Genomic DNA, 15718 nt, shown 5'->3' on the forward strand with positions numbered 1-15718 from the left:
TTATCTACTAGGTTTTAAGTGTACCTTTAACAAGGAAATTTGGCAACAATGGGGGCCTCCACAGCACTGTTTGTCTTACCTCTTTTATCTTACAATGCGTTGTGTGCCAATGTGCAAGTAATCTTGTTACTGCTTTCCTCCCTGCCAGGCTTGGGTGGATGAGGAAAGGAGCAGAAAAAAGGACCATCTTGGTGGCCTAAAGAAAGCACAACAATAAATACTCTAATCAGCCCATTCTTTGCTACTAATTTCCCTCCTACATTTCTTCTTGTAACGGCAAGTGGAAACACCACTGATAAGTGTTGGCAGCAGAAAAGCTCCCCGTCCAGCTGCTTGTGCAGAACAAGGGTCAGTGGCATGTTGTTATGGAGTTTGGCCATCTGGCAGAAAGGTGCTTCTGCTGGTGGAAATGGCTCCACACCACAGTCCCGGAGGAAGTGCTGCAAAAATGTCTTTGCAATGTTTGCTGTGGATCAGGACTTGAGCTGATAGTTAATCAGCTCAGTTTTTAATCCCCACACAAGCCCTACAATGGTTGTAAGAATGCAGGATGAGAGTGAAGGGATTTACATGTTTGCTAACTCATCTTGTATCATACTGATATAATCTTATTGTACTGATGTAATCATCGGGAAGTTTTCAACTGCCTGTTCAAACTTCTTTTTATTTATTTTCATGTATGTATGTATATATGTATGTATGTCACATTTATATAGCTGCCCATCTCACACAAAGTGACTGTGGGCAGCATACAACAATTAAATAAAATAACAAGTGGATAAAAACAAGCATTATAAAAAGATAAAAAGTGATTATTAAAATAAAAACATTATTAAAAGTTTTTTAAAAATTAGAATTTAAAATATTCTAATTTTCCAAACCCCATGGAGAGAGCAGAATATCCATTACAGTGGAGCCATCTAAGAATGTCTCCAGTTCCCAAAGACCTCCAGGCCTGATGACGCAGCCAGGTCCTGAGGGACTTCCTAAATGACAGCAGGGAAGGGGTGAGCCTAACTTCAGTGGGGAGAACGTTCCACAAGGAGGGAGTCACAGCAGAGAAGGCCCGCCTCCTGGGGCCCACCAAATGCAAGTCCCTGGCCGATGAAATGCATAGCTTACCTTCTTTGGCAGATCTATTGGGACAAGCTGATGTGATTGGGGAGAAGTGATCCCTCAGATAACCCGGCCCCATGCCATGAAGGGCTTTAAAATTCAAAAACTGTCAGGCCTAGCCCAAAGAACTCCTGGAGACCATGCAGGTTCAATCAGCAAGGTTTATTAGCCAGCGCCTGTTTACAGAAATCTTCTCAGACTGACCCCTAGCTCCCAGGCACAGCTATTCACTATCTTCTGGAATGTTTAGGGATGCGCCAGCTTTCTCCTCTTATCTCCAGAGTGTTGCTCTGGAGACGAGAGCACCGTTTTCACCCCCCTTCCTCCATTCCAGTCCATCACAAAAACAGAACCTTGAATTGGATCTGGAAGCAAACTGGCAGCCAATGCAGCTCATGAAGCAGAGATGTAATATGTACTCTTCTAGGAGCACACATAACAGCCTGCGCCGCCTCATTCTGCACCAGTTGAAGCTTCCAGATACTCTTCAAGGACAGCCCCATGTACAGCGCATTATAGTAGTCCAATCTGGAGGTGACTAGGGCATGAGTAACTGTAAGCAGAGCCTCCTGATCCAGGAAGGGGCGCAATTTGATAGTAAGTTTGGGTTGCATCTTTAGAATGATTCAAATGACTTTTAGGTTCTATGTATAAAATAACCTGATGTGACTTCCAAGTGTTTGTGAAATCATGGTGGCCTGTTATGTGCTTCTGCTTTTAATGCCCATTAGTTTATACCCTCTGTACAAAGGAATCTGTTATATCTCATGGACAAATATTATTACAAGCTATTTAGGTGGTAGGGTTGGTTTGCAAAAACTGTATTCTAATTGCAATGATATGCAGCTAGATAAAAAAAAACAGACTGGACTAACTTATGAGGTTTACAGCTTACCTCAAAAACAACATTTGGACTTGATTCCTTTGCTTATTTATTATCTCCTTTATATTTGTTTTTAGGTGAAGTGGATGACGTTTATTACGGAGGTAATCGCTTTGGGTCAGTGACAGATTCCGGAACAGCCACACTTAAACCACGTCCAAGAGTTCGCCCTCTGCTCACGTTTTTGCCTCTAGTGAGTATTTGCTATGCATTACATGCTGTAAGATGGTATTTTATCTTCATCCATCCATCTATCCATCCAACTATCATATTGTCCTCGTAAAAGAAGATACTGTACAAATTGATTGTTTTTAGTTTAAAGATTTTTTCATATAGCTTCTTTGAAAATAAGATGGAGTTTTTTTGGAGGGGAAGGGGGAAGTGAGAGAATTCCAAAGCTTTCATATATCAACCAGATACAGTGATACCTCGGGATACGAACGCCTCTGCTTGCGAATTTTTCGGGTTACGACCAGCTCTGGCCCCAAAATTTTACCTCGGTTTGTGAACTCCGCCTCGGGGTACGAGCCATTTTCCGCCCGTGCCACGTGGTCCGCGGCCATTTTCTGCCCGTGCCACGTGGTCCGCGGCCATTTTTCCGCCCGTGCCACGTGGTCCGCGGCTGTTTTTCCGGCCCTGCCGCGTGGTCCGCGGCCATTTTCTGCCCGTGCCACGTGGTCCGCGGCTGTTTTTCCGGCCCTGCCGCGTGGTCCGTGGCCGTTTTCGCGCCGCGCCGGGCTGTTTTTGCGCCACGCCGCGCCGCGCCGCGCCGTTTTCGCGCCGCGCCACGCCGGGCCGTTTTTGCGCCGCGCCGGGCCGTTTTCACGCCGCGCCGCGCTGCACCCGGCCATTTTCGCGCCGCACCACGCCGCGCCCGGCCGCTTTCCGTGTGGTCCGTGGACGCCAGAACAGATTAACGGTAATTACATTGAACCTTATGGGAAATTGCCTCGGGTTGCGACCAAATTCGGGCGGAGGGCGGAACGGATTAACCGGATTTACATTGAACCCTATGGGGAAATTTGCCTCGGGGCGCGACCAAATTCAGAGGGCGGAACGGATTAACTGGATTTACATTGAACCCTATGGGGAAATTTCCTTCGGGTTACGACCAACTCGGGATACGCCCAGAGTCACGGAACGGATTAAGTTCGTATCCCGAGGTACCACTGTATTTATAACTGAAATTGTATGTTCTGGTTTTATGTGAATGTAGGGAGCAATCATAATCAACATGAAATGTAACTTGATGTCATGGAAAGTGAAAAGGGCTTCAGGTCTCATATAGCATACGCGCTGAAAATCTCAACGTGAAATGGAAAGATATTTTGCATTCAGCATGAAAATATATCATGACTTAGGTCCAGACTGGGTATATCATTAATAAGGAGAGTGGGAGAGTTCTTTCCTTTTGCAACAGTAATTGGAAAGAGAGACACTTTTCATAGGGACCAAAGAGGACACAAAGGTTACAATCTCCAGTCTACCTGCCATGGTCTTGATTCTGCTCAGGCTGTACTATTTATATTGCAACGCCATGCATATTCGGTGCATTCATGCAATTAATGTCTCAGCTTAGCTGTCCCTTGAAGTATTAGAAAGATCTTTTAAATTTTTTGTATGACTTGAGTCGATGTTGCAACCCATTGGATTGCAACAAGATTTTTCAAACAGGAATGTTTGGAGAACTATTTTGAGCATCAATTATTGTAAGTATGAGCTTGCCTGACTGGACTGACGTCCTTTCTGCAAACACAGTGGAAATTATTACTGACGTCCTTTCTACAAATACAGTGGAAATTATTGCAAAGCACATGGTTCATGGGAATGTTAAAGGGATTATTAGATACATCACTAGAAGAGAATATGTGTAGCTCAGGGTTGAACTGTGGAGTCCTTGGGGTTCTCTGAGCTTGGTTGTTTTCTTGCAAACATTTCATTACCCGGCTAGATAACATTTGTAGTGCTAGAATGGAGTGGGGTTTGCTCTCTGTTTATATGCAGTGGCTTGCCCTTCCTGTGTTGGGGTGTGTGTGTGTGCATGTGCATGTTTCTTTTTAGGGAATTAGGTGATCAAGAAACTACCAGAAACACACACACACACACACACACCAACACAGGCAGGGCAAGCCACTTTATATAAACAGAGAGCAAACTCCACTCCATTCTAGCATTACAGATGTTACCTAGCCAGGTAATGAAACGCTTGCAAGAAAACAACCAAGCTCAGAGAACCCCAAGGACTCCACAGATGCGTCACTACTTGATAAACTAGTTTTCAAAATGAATCAGATTAGTGAAGAAAGCTGTGGCAAGGAAAAACGAAAAACAGGAAATGTGGTTAGGAATTATCAGGAGTAAGAGTTTTCAAATATATTTTCAGAAGAAAATCTGCATCCAAGTGTAGAAAAGAAAAACTTTTACATTCACTAGAATCAGGTTTAGGGAGCCTATCTCTTTACAGTGCAGAAGTGAGGATCTGTGCTTTTATTTTTTCACCCCCCCATTTATTTATTTACATACACACACACACACACACACACACACACACACGTAATAAGATGTTCCGCTTATTTCCCTGCCTCTTATTTAGAACAATTTTAGGAAGATAATCAAGTGATTTTTGAGTTGCTTTGTCTTCAGTCTATTTATTTTTGCTAGACAAGCATTAGTATTAGATAGATAAGCTTTGGAACAACTTGGACCAGTACATTTAAATTTGGAAACACATATTTAAGCTCAATGAAGCAGAAATGTTCTGATACCAAGACTGCTATGGGTGAATGTATTGTTAGAGTAAAAAAAATTAACACATTTTTTTCAAGACAGATTTTGCAGTCAGATTTCCCTTTTTAAACCAGATTGGCATAGCTGTCTGCCTTTTATTTTGTGACAGGTCTACCTAGAGCTCATACTCACATCCCATTAACCATGCAACAAAGATGTCTCAGTAACCTTTCTTAAAGGACATATTCTTCATCATTTCACTTCCAGCCTACCATGGAGCAGCTTATGTTATCTTCGTTGCTTGGATGTTAGTGTTCTTCTTTTCCTGATATAAGCCTTGCAGTATGAATGATGATATAGGAACCTGAGGACATGCCTTTGGGGACTGGCTAAAGGAACTGGGATGTTCAGTCAGGAAACAAAAAAGATTGAGGAAAGACAGGATAACCATGTTCAGGTCCATAAAGGGAAACTACAGGGGAAATGGTCAAGAACTACTTTCAATGGCCACATAAACTAATGTCAGAAATAAGAGCTATAAATTTGCATCTACCTAGATTTCATTTAAATGTAAGGAAAAACTTACTGACAGTAAGAAGTCTACAACAGTGGAAAAATTCACCTATGAAGGTTGTAGGTCTCCATCTTTGGAGGTTTTAAGAAGAGGCTTTTGGCACCAGGAGGGTCTGGTTCTTTCCTCTGGACCCCAAAGCCATCTCTCCTCACTTTACCTACCTCCCCTACAGACATGGCAGCATATCCTGAGACTGCCAGGAGTTAGAGGGGGGCAAGAGAAGGGTAGAAAAACTTTTGCCATTCTGCCCAGCATTGGCTTGGTAGGGTGGGAAGAGAACTGGGGGGATGGGGGAAAGAAGGGGAGCTGATTTATGTTGTCATCAGATATCTGGTGGCATGGCAATCTGGTGGTGAAAGAGTTTGCTCCCTACAGGCAGCACCTGTAAGCCAGCCTGAGAAGCAGCTGACTGACACTGTTGGGTGCACCATGAAATGGGAGATCCTGCTTCATTATATGGTTCCCATAGCACCCATAAGACTATTTTAAACACAAGTTAGGCACTCTCTCTCCCTGAAGTAGGAGAGTGCCTTCTCACTACAGCTACAGCGCCAGATCTGCAAGGTGGGTTGGGGCACTCTGGTAAAGCAGCTGGCAAGCACACAGGAGGGTTGCAAAGTGAAGTGGGGGAGCCCTTTCTCACTTTACCTCATAACTATCACCTCTCTCCCCATCAAGTTTGGGAGTATCTTTTTGGACATAGATTTTGTGCTGTTCCAAAACAGAGCTATTCAAAAATAGTTTGACCTTTGTCCAAAAGGAGCCAGACTATCAGCTGCACATCTGTGCAAAAACCTTTATGTAAAGCCAGAGCACGCTTTAGCAGGTGGAGAAGCACACCAGTCTAAACATCTGTCAAAACACACCTCCTGCCCAGGTACAATTCTCCCCCATGTCAAGGAAAGTGATTGGTGGATGTTTTTCCCAATGCTGGTGAGATTTGGTGGGAAACTAAACAGAGGCAGGGGAATCCACCAATTGCTTTCCTTAACTTGTCCCACATTAAAACTGTAAGGTCTGCACCCCTCCCTGGCCTTGTTATTGAGGCAAAATAGGGCTGAGAATTGAAGGCAGTGCAAAGTCTGCAACCATACTTTGCTGCCAGCTCAAGGATTAGAGACATGTACATGAAGATTATTGTGAGGAAGACCCTTTACTAGAAAGTTAGTGATCTTGTGAGCTCTGAGGTTTTGAAATGACAGGCAGAACCTCTGGCTTGGTAAAAAGTAAGTCACTGTTTATTTGGGTTTGCACTAGGAAGTGAAAAAGCAGAACAGCACAATAACTTTGGGATAATATGTATTTGTTGTTTTGATAAAGTACAAGGCTGCAAAAGATGCCAGGACTTAAACTGGGGCAACTTTAAGCAATTCTGAACCATCTTTGGCCATTACTTTGCTTTTCTCTCTGTACAGAGAGAAGCACATGTAAAATGATATTCGGCACCTATTTTAATATGATTGTTGATCTCATGTTTCTGTATCATATAAGTCATCTCTTTTGTAGTAGCCCCTCCCCAATTATAATTCTATAATCCAATCATTCCAGTCATCTAGAATTGTTCTTGTCCAATGATTTTGTTTGATAAATGGCTTTCCAAAGGATGTTTTACAAATGCAAGTTCATCATCCAGCTTTATTTTCATGTGTGAATGATTTAGCACAAATGAAATTATTCTAGTTGGTCTCCCATAGCCATTTTGGTGTTTTTCAAAGAGGTCACTTCAGACACTAGTTGCAAATGAACAAATGGTAAATATAAACATACATAATGAAGACTACAGTGAATCCAGATTTAGTTATACTTAATCACATTTCTTCAAAGAGATCACATGATATGTATGACTAAGACAGAACCAATCCAGTAAATGTTAACATTCCCAAAAGAGATTCCTTCCGGATAAGTTGAATGAGGACACCATCTTAGCCTGTTGTGTCAGCACAATTATTGACTATGCCAGTTGTGAAAGATGGGGCATGTGGTTCAACATTCTGATCCTCTTTTAGTTGTTGCTGTTCTGAATATCAGAATATCTACATTCTAGGAATCATGCTATCTAGAAAAAAAATCTCATGGAAGGTATTGCTAGAAACCAGTGAATTGTATGTTAAGTTAAAGGAAATGACATGGCTCAGATAAGTAAATAATTTAGTCAACAGTCTTTCCCCATTTGCATCTAACCACACCATAAAGTTGTCCTGGAAACACCATTTTTTTTACCATGACTCATGATATTGCCTTCATTGCATCTCCAGCCATCCTTTGCAATCCTAAATCCTAAAGCAATGTTTTCCCCTTATCTACATCATCCAAGGGAAGCCTCAAGACACTATAAATCTATTGGGTTTTGTCACCCATTATGTTAGAGAAAATGAGGTGATTGGCACTGACTGGGAAGAGAGGAATCAGCAATATGGACAAGGAATTACATGTCAATATAATTTTCTGCCAACTCAAGGATGGAGGTATAGTACTAAGCCAGCAGTGGAGAAAAGCCCTACTAGCAGGATTCAATCTTTCTCTGGTTTTCATACACAGACTGGACTCATATGCCTAACCCTAAGCAGTCAATTTTTGCTATGTTCACATAACATGCTGATTCCAAACAAATAAATTATATCAGTGCTTAACATGATGGTCTAGTTCACATAATATCATAGGCAGGTAGATTGGGAGTAGCTGGTATTCATTAGCCTTGGGGGTGGGAGTGCTCAAGGGGATGAGTGACATGTGCACAAATGATGCAATTTATGTAATTGAGGCAAGTTACAAAATTCACATTTGTATGATCAAGTTACAATATCTATGTGACATTACAGTATCCATTGGATTCCTGTGCAAATATTAGATGACTTCATGCATACAATTCATTCAAGAATTGAATGTTCTGCATATTATTTGTGTACTTAAGAAAAACACACATGGTTCCCCCTTTTTTAACCATCACTGTTGAAAAATAGATCTGTGTTTGTGATGGCAGACATCTACCTTGACTCCAGATGAGCCAGTAAATCCATAGAGTTAAAGGGAAAAAAAGTAAGATCTCTGTTGTGAGAAGCAGTGGACACTGAAAAAGCAGGATAAAAAGAGTACTGATGCTTTTGAATGTTGGTGTCGGAGAAGACTCCTAAAGAATACCTTGGACAGCCAAGGAGACAAACTAATGGATCATCAGACAAATCAACCCAGAAGTCTCACTCCAGGCACAAATGATCAGGCTCAAATTATCATACTTCGGACACATTATGCAAAGCTCTCTGGAGAAGTCCATAATGCTGGGAAAGGTGGAAGGAAAAGAGAAAACAATGACCAACAGCAAGGTGGATGGACTCCATTAGAATGACAATGGGAGCACCAATGGAAGACCTGAAGGACCATGTTGGGGTCAGATCCCCCTGAAGAAAATTTACCTATATGGTTGCTAAAAGTTGACACCTTGCTCTGGTTTTTGACACTGCAATAAACTCCTGGATTTTGACAGGCCCTGAACTTTAACCTCAGCAGTGCATCTTCTTTCCTATCTTCCTACATGTTTACTGGACAATATTAAGCATTAAACAAGGCAAGACACATTTGCTCTTCTTATTTTTTGCCTCTAGATCCTAGTATCTATTCTTCTCCACACCATCCCCTGCAATCCCCAACCCCGGTGAAATTTGCAAGCAAATGTCTGTAACAAAGAAACAGCATTTGGAAACAGCCTGGAGGGGCTTCTATTTTGAACACAGGAATGGCAGGAAAAAAATCTTCTTCATTTTTTTCCCCTCCAAATCTTCCAGAGAATTGCTTTTCCCCCTGTAAAATGTGCACTTGCTTCAGGGGTATCCACGGGTGTGTGTAGAGTGTGGTCAACCTCATGATCAAAGTCCAGACTGTTTTTGTGTTGCAGGGTTTCAGATTTCAGTTGTGGCGTCACAGCCACCATCTTTTTTTACACACACTCTCCCAACAGATGCCTCTAATTTGGTGTCTTGGAATAAATGCAATTAGGAGCAGGATTCTGAAGAGGAAATGGCTCCTAATAAATACTTTTGCCTTCCCTCCCTGCTACTTCTCTACTCAAAAGCATTTAGTTACTTTTAATTTAAAAAAATATTGGCACCTCACTATATGTATTATGTATTCACCTCTCAATTCATATAATTCTACGGGGGGAGATGTACAAGTGCTTTATTTCTGATGTTGCTTGGCAAGTATGAAAACAGCCTTACCTTTCTCCTTGTACACAGTCTTGTGGTATGTGCCCGTGTCACTAGTTGTGCATGGCAGTTGAGCAGCTTTCTAGAGTGAGGTGTGGCTATATCTGGCATTGGCCTCTTATTTTAAACAAGTCTGACTGGCCATTATTTTTAGCTTTACCTTTATTATTAGTCAATGGGTATTTAAAAAAAACACTATAGGTTTGAATGAGTCAGCAACAAGTTGTGCATGGCAGCAACTAGTTGTGCATGGCAGTTGAGCAGCTTTCTAGAGTGAGGTGTGGCTATATCTGGCATTGGCCTCTTATTTTAAACAAGTCTGACTGGCCATTATTTTTAGCTTTACCTTTATTATTAGTCAATGGGTATTTAAAAAAAACACTATAGGTTTGAATGAGTCAGCAACAAATTAGCCATTTTGTCTTGTCTGTCTTAGTGCCTACTTCTTCTTCCTTACGTATAGCTTATATTAATTCCGTGTGCTATACATGGGGCAATCTTTGAAGCCTGCTCCAAGATTTTATTTGGAACGTAGTAGGAACAATGTTAAACTAATTTAAAAAAAAGTAAATAAACCTGCACCAGCTGCCAATTCTTTTCTAGCCATAATTTAGTCATAACTTGACTTCTAAAACTCTGAATAGCATTGACATTTGGGCATGAAAAGATTGTCTGTTTCCATACAAATTGGTCTGATGTCATTTTCCTGGGCTTTACTTCCTGGGCCTCATCCTCTAGAATTAAGGATGCATGCAAGGGAGTCAGGTCTTATGCACTGTGGCTCCATTTGTGGAGTCTTTTCCCAAAATATGTTTGTGTGCTTCTGATTCTTTTCTTTACAGATCACCTCAAGACATAAATATCACTTCATATATGATATTTTCACATATTTTCAGTTTTAGGGCAAGATATACATCATTTAACCAAGCAAAGAAGCAGCAAAGGATGATTTGATAGGCATTTGTCTCACTGAAACAAGGAACTCCAGTATCCACTGTCTAAGGGGAGAGGCAGTCTCCCAGCAGAGAGGAGATGCCTTTTAAATTTGGACTTTTGGTATCTGAAAGTCACATTGATAGGACAGTAAAGCATCTGGCAGCTACTGCTGTGCTGTGCAGTAAGCAAGAGGGGGGGAAAACAGTTTCTGGCAGCTGCGCAGTAAAGAAAAAAACTCTGTAAGGGTTCATTAAAAGTTCAGCAGTTTATACCACCCCTGGGTGGAGAGCTAACATAACTAGCTTTCGGCAGAAGTGCACAAGGAAATTATGCTGATGTAGCTTGTATTTTCAGCTTCAGTAAGGAGTGCATCCTAGGGCAGTGTGCAAAAGAGTTAACAATGCACGTGAGCAAGGATCAGGGAGTAAGTGATCTAAGACAACTGAAAGTGATAAGGATGGTATGTGCAGGTGTCTCTTTAGTGTCTGTAAAAAGCGTAGGTATAGAATAAAGGGCAAGGCAAGCGTGCTCGTGGACTGAGAATTCCACACTCCGCCTAGATTATCGCTTTGTGGCTGAACGATGTACCATTTGTGACTTTGTATCTTGCAAGAATGTATAAAAATTCTGTTAACTTGAGAGTGTTTGTGCATGCTTTAGAAAATAGTCCCGTGCATCATCTTTCTTTTGGGCAGAATAAGTATTTTATTATCTCCACCCTTGGCATGTTTCCTGGGCAAAATTGCATGCCAGGCTAGAACCCCCCAGAGTTCTTGGGACCACAATATCACCACAAAGAAAAGAAGTCACATTGGGTAGAGCTGTGGTTTCTGGGTTTTCTTTGCATTTTTACATGTGCTAACACTTTCCCATTTGTTTTGTTTTCCATGTTCCATTTAAAAAGTGCTAGGAAACCAGGAGACTGTGAGTTCTAGTCCTCCCTTAGGTATGAAAGCTGACTGGATGACTTTGGCCCAATCATCTTCTCTTGGACCAATCCACCTCACAGCATTGTTGATGTGGGGAAATAGGAGGCAGGAGCATTAGGTATCTATGCCGTCTGGGATTGACCAAAAAATAAAGCTGGGATAAAAATCTAATAATAAATCAATCAATACATCCATTCTGGGGCAATTTGCCTTCATATCTGGCAGCTTTGGAGCCCCCAAAATTGATCAGTGACCACATATACAGTATACCAATCATATTCACATACATGGATACACACACAATTTATGTCCATATTCAGACTTAGATTTTCAGGCTTAGTAAGTAAGCTACATGTAAATAGTCTGGCAAATCTCCAATGACTTTGTAATAAAATAGTGGGTTTTGGTGTGTGTGTATGTATGTAGGTATATATATAATCCCCCAAAGATTAACCCATGATGTGCTTCTTCTATTTGCTTTGGGTTTGCATGAGCAATTACTTTTTCATTAGGACTACACTAAGAACAAATATATGAGCAGGAAAAGGGAAAAGAGCTGGTGAGAAAAGAGTTAACGTTCCCTCCAGCCTGTACAATGAACTTTCCTGCCCCAAATCACCTCCCCAGAAGCTCAAAAAAAAAAAAAAAAAATCCAAAGAGAAGGGGTCAGTGTGGCTTCATGTCATGCATTCTTATATAATGCATAGGTAGGCTCTTAAATGCTGGGTAAATTTAACAAATGAACTAACTATGAAGTACGTGAGTCTAAGCCCATATTTTAGCCATGCATCTCTCTGAAATGGCTGACCTCGAGGCCTTTTTCCTACATAGGCCTTAACCCCTATGCAGTTCTACCCCAGAAAGGAATGAAGGTCTGACCAGCTGTCTTAAGTGCAGGAGTGAATCAATATTTGAAATTGCACAGGAACTGTATACACCCAATATTGGACAGAAGCCCATTCATATTATTGTACAGTACTTTGAAAACATCCTGTAAGAATGAAGCTTTCTGGCCCTACCCTGGGCCAGACTTGGCATTTGCCTTACAAGCTCACAATTTAGAATCTAGGAAGCCTATTTTAAATTTGTCTTGGTGGGATATGTGAAAGCATTCATTGTGGTTTAGCCTTAAGTGTGAACCAGGCCATCATAATGTATTAAACCATGTTTTAAAGACATGACTTTGTGTTATACAAAAAAAAAAAAAGACTTTTCACTTATAGCTGTGGGCTTCTTTTTTTCTTTGAAAAAAAGAGAACAGTTCAAAGCAATTATGGAAAAAGTTCATATTACAGATACAGTAATTTTTTTTCAAACTTGCACTATTACAGCATCCCCAGTTAAACAATCCAAGCAGCTAAAAAGACAGCTCCAAAACCAATTAGGACAAGTAAAATTTCATAACTATCAACTATTACATGAACAGCAATGGAGCCAGAGGGCCCTCCTTTTGGATGGACAGGGTGGACTCATGATCTTGGAGCTTGGCAGAAAAGACCATCTCCCTCATATCCTTCCAGAACCTCATCAAATGCAATGATGAAGTTTTTATGTTATCTGGGGCACAAATCCAACCTCCATCACTAGCATAATGAAAACCTAACTGGAAAAGATGAGTGATGCATTCAAATGGTTGATTTAGAATCCACAAACCTGAAATGCTGGTTTTGCTGACCTTATTTATTCTTTCCAACCCAACAGAATGTTGGAAATAAATTATGTTCTGTCTGCCTGTCCATCTTTTGTCATCAGCAGGATAACAGAACAAAAGAGGACCAAATTTGATGTGGCAGGAGAAGCCAGCAAAAGAAAGATTGAGTTCCAAACTAGGCTGGATCAAGTCAGGGAGGCATGGAGAATTTTTCCCCCTAAAGCACCCTATGGGAGAGGCAATGCTGCTGATTCTTCCAGTGTTAAGCCCTCTCTCTCCTGGGCCCGTGACTCAGAGTGGACCATATGCAGCCCACTTGTGCAAACATATGCAAGCACATAGAGACAGAGACACAGCACATATGCACCCATCTTTATTAGGCTTACACATACCAAAAATTGTAGCATGTATGCCCCCGCAAAACACACAGTTTCTTTTAATTCATATTATATTTAGGTACAATTATTTAAAGATTCAAAACAAATAGATAGTGAATGTGGCAGATGCAAAAATTTGGACTGCATTTTTTGAGATTCCCCCCATAGATTTTCAATAATGCTCAAGTCTGGGGACCGTGTAGGCCATTCCAAAATCGCTCTTTCCTGTAACAAATTCATGATTGATTTTGAGGTATATTTCAGATAGTTGTCTTGCTGAAATATCCAACCATTTTTCAGTATTAATTTCTTCACTGACATCTGAAACACATATAAACAACTGAGATGCATTACAAGGGGACAGCAGCAACACACACTGAGGGAATGCATATGTATCCATCCTGATTAATATGTCTCTCTCACACACACATGCATATACATACTATACTCACAATCACAGGCACACAGAGGTATTCACAGAAGTAACATATATTCACAAACTGATTAGGCCCTGGGAAGAAAGTACACAAACACCCCCTCCCCCCACCCCCAATATTACTGAATTAAACCAAAGAAAATACAGACACCTTGTACGGCTACTGCTAGGTTGGAAGAATTCCAGAAGCTATTACATGCCTGCTAGTCCTACCTTGTTTTAATTTTTTAAAACATTGAGATCAAAATTCTTCAGATTTCTCATAAAAATTGCATCCAGTAATACGATCATGAGGCATGTTGAGGCCCAGATCAACTCCACTTTGAGGTTCAAAGGAGGTCAGAGATTTTGCTGAGGTTTCATACAACTCTGACCAGGGAACATCTCAGCATTCACCGTTTTGAATTCCACCATGCAGAAAGGCAGGTTATTCAAACATTAAAAGAAGAACTTGGCACAATCCACAATATTGGAAACGAATTAACTATTCCTGAGAGCCTAATAAAATGCCATAGTGCAAACAGTTTTAAACTTTGAAATACAGCCTTGACTCTCAGGCGGTTAACTTAAGAATTTTAAATATCCTAAATAATGGAGTGTCTGAAGATTTGTACTTTTCAAATTTCATAGCAGAATTTCATAGTAGAGCATTCTGGCTACATCTGCAGGCATTATTTTTAGCAACCATATGATATGTCATTGCTTCCCCATTACTTACTGGTTTGGAGTGCTGGGGGACTTATAATTATGTAAGAAAATTCTCACTTCAATCCAAACATGATTTTTTTATTTTCTTCTCATCTTGAAGAAGTGCTTAGTAAATGGCTTCTTTTGTAACAAAACTCTTTGGGGATAAGTATATATAACAAAGATATGTACCATGGTTCAAGTGTTTATGAAGTAGAGTCCAGTTTATCAGATATTTGTAAGTCTCAATGGTTTTGAACAGAAAAACGGTGAAGTTTTAGAATAAAGGCTAGTCTTTTAAAATAACACATATGTAGTATCTGTATTTCACCCAAACAACTATGTAATAGCTACATCACATTCGCATTGAAAATAGAAACTTAACTGCCTGATAAAGACAAAGTGCAATTTGCAACAAAGGGGGACTGAACTTGCCAAGTACGATTACAGAGCAATAATGGTTCAAGCGCAGAGGATAGAAGAAAAGATTGAAGAATGAGAACTATGGGTTGGTTTGTCGTCTTCCAAGGCTGCATCTGGATGGCAGCTTAATCCACTCCTTTCTAAACTAACCCTCAAGTGAGCATAGAAGTCCTTCAATGGATAACATTTTGAGCAATACTGTATGGGTTACAAGCAGTGGTGTGCCAGAGCCAGCTCCTACCGGCTCACAAGACCCGATTATTAAATTTTCTGGAAATTTGCAAGCCGGATAAGAGCAGAGCTAAGCCATTAAGACTGGGTGCCAAACAGCTACTGGTGGCAATGGAGCCGACAATGTCAGTAGACATTGGATTTTTTTTTTCCCCCAGACAGCCAGGTCTTAAAGATTTACCAGCACACCATGGTTATAAGGAAAGCTTTCCTGGGGTCACAAAACTTTGCTTGCCTCATATATAGAGAGAGATGAAATTTCATCTGGGCCAAATGCCTTTGAGTGACTTGCCTGGGGCCATGCTTAAAAAAAAGTAGTGTTTGAAGCCAGAAATAAAATTAGAGTTGATTTATTTACATTTCAAATTAAAATGAAATATGTGTCAGCCCTACAAGGTAAACCAGACCAAGGAGTAGATACCACATAGGCCTAACACTACTTTTATTAGAGTGACACAATCTTGCAAGTTTAAACGTGCTTCCTCTCCTCCCTCTTTTACCTTCATGTCAATGGGGGGAGGGAAGAAGTGCCTGTCTGAGACATGTTCC

General features: G+C 40.9%; 1 protein-coding gene across 1 annotated transcript in view; it reads left to right on the forward strand.

Annotated features, from left to right (window-relative positions):
- The window catches only part of CUNH6orf132 (chromosome unknown C6orf132 homolog), a 43999-nt gene that overhangs the window by 13186 nt on the left and 15095 nt on the right, over window positions 1-15718 (forward strand). Inside the window, exon 2 of the mRNA XM_015887625.3 lies at window positions 2077-2192. Within this exon, the coding sequence (XP_015743111.3) occupies window positions 2077-2192 (116 nt within the window). The remainder of the gene's footprint in view (window positions 1-2076; window positions 2193-15718) is intronic.

The sequence above is a fragment of the Python bivittatus genome, unplaced genomic scaffold (assembly GCF_059951505.1).
Source record: "Python bivittatus isolate LINGU-HERP-01145 unplaced genomic scaffold, Pbiv_v1 ctg000700_np1212, whole genome shotgun sequence".
Taxonomy (NCBI): domain Eukaryota; kingdom Metazoa; phylum Chordata; class Lepidosauria; order Squamata; family Pythonidae; genus Python; species Python bivittatus.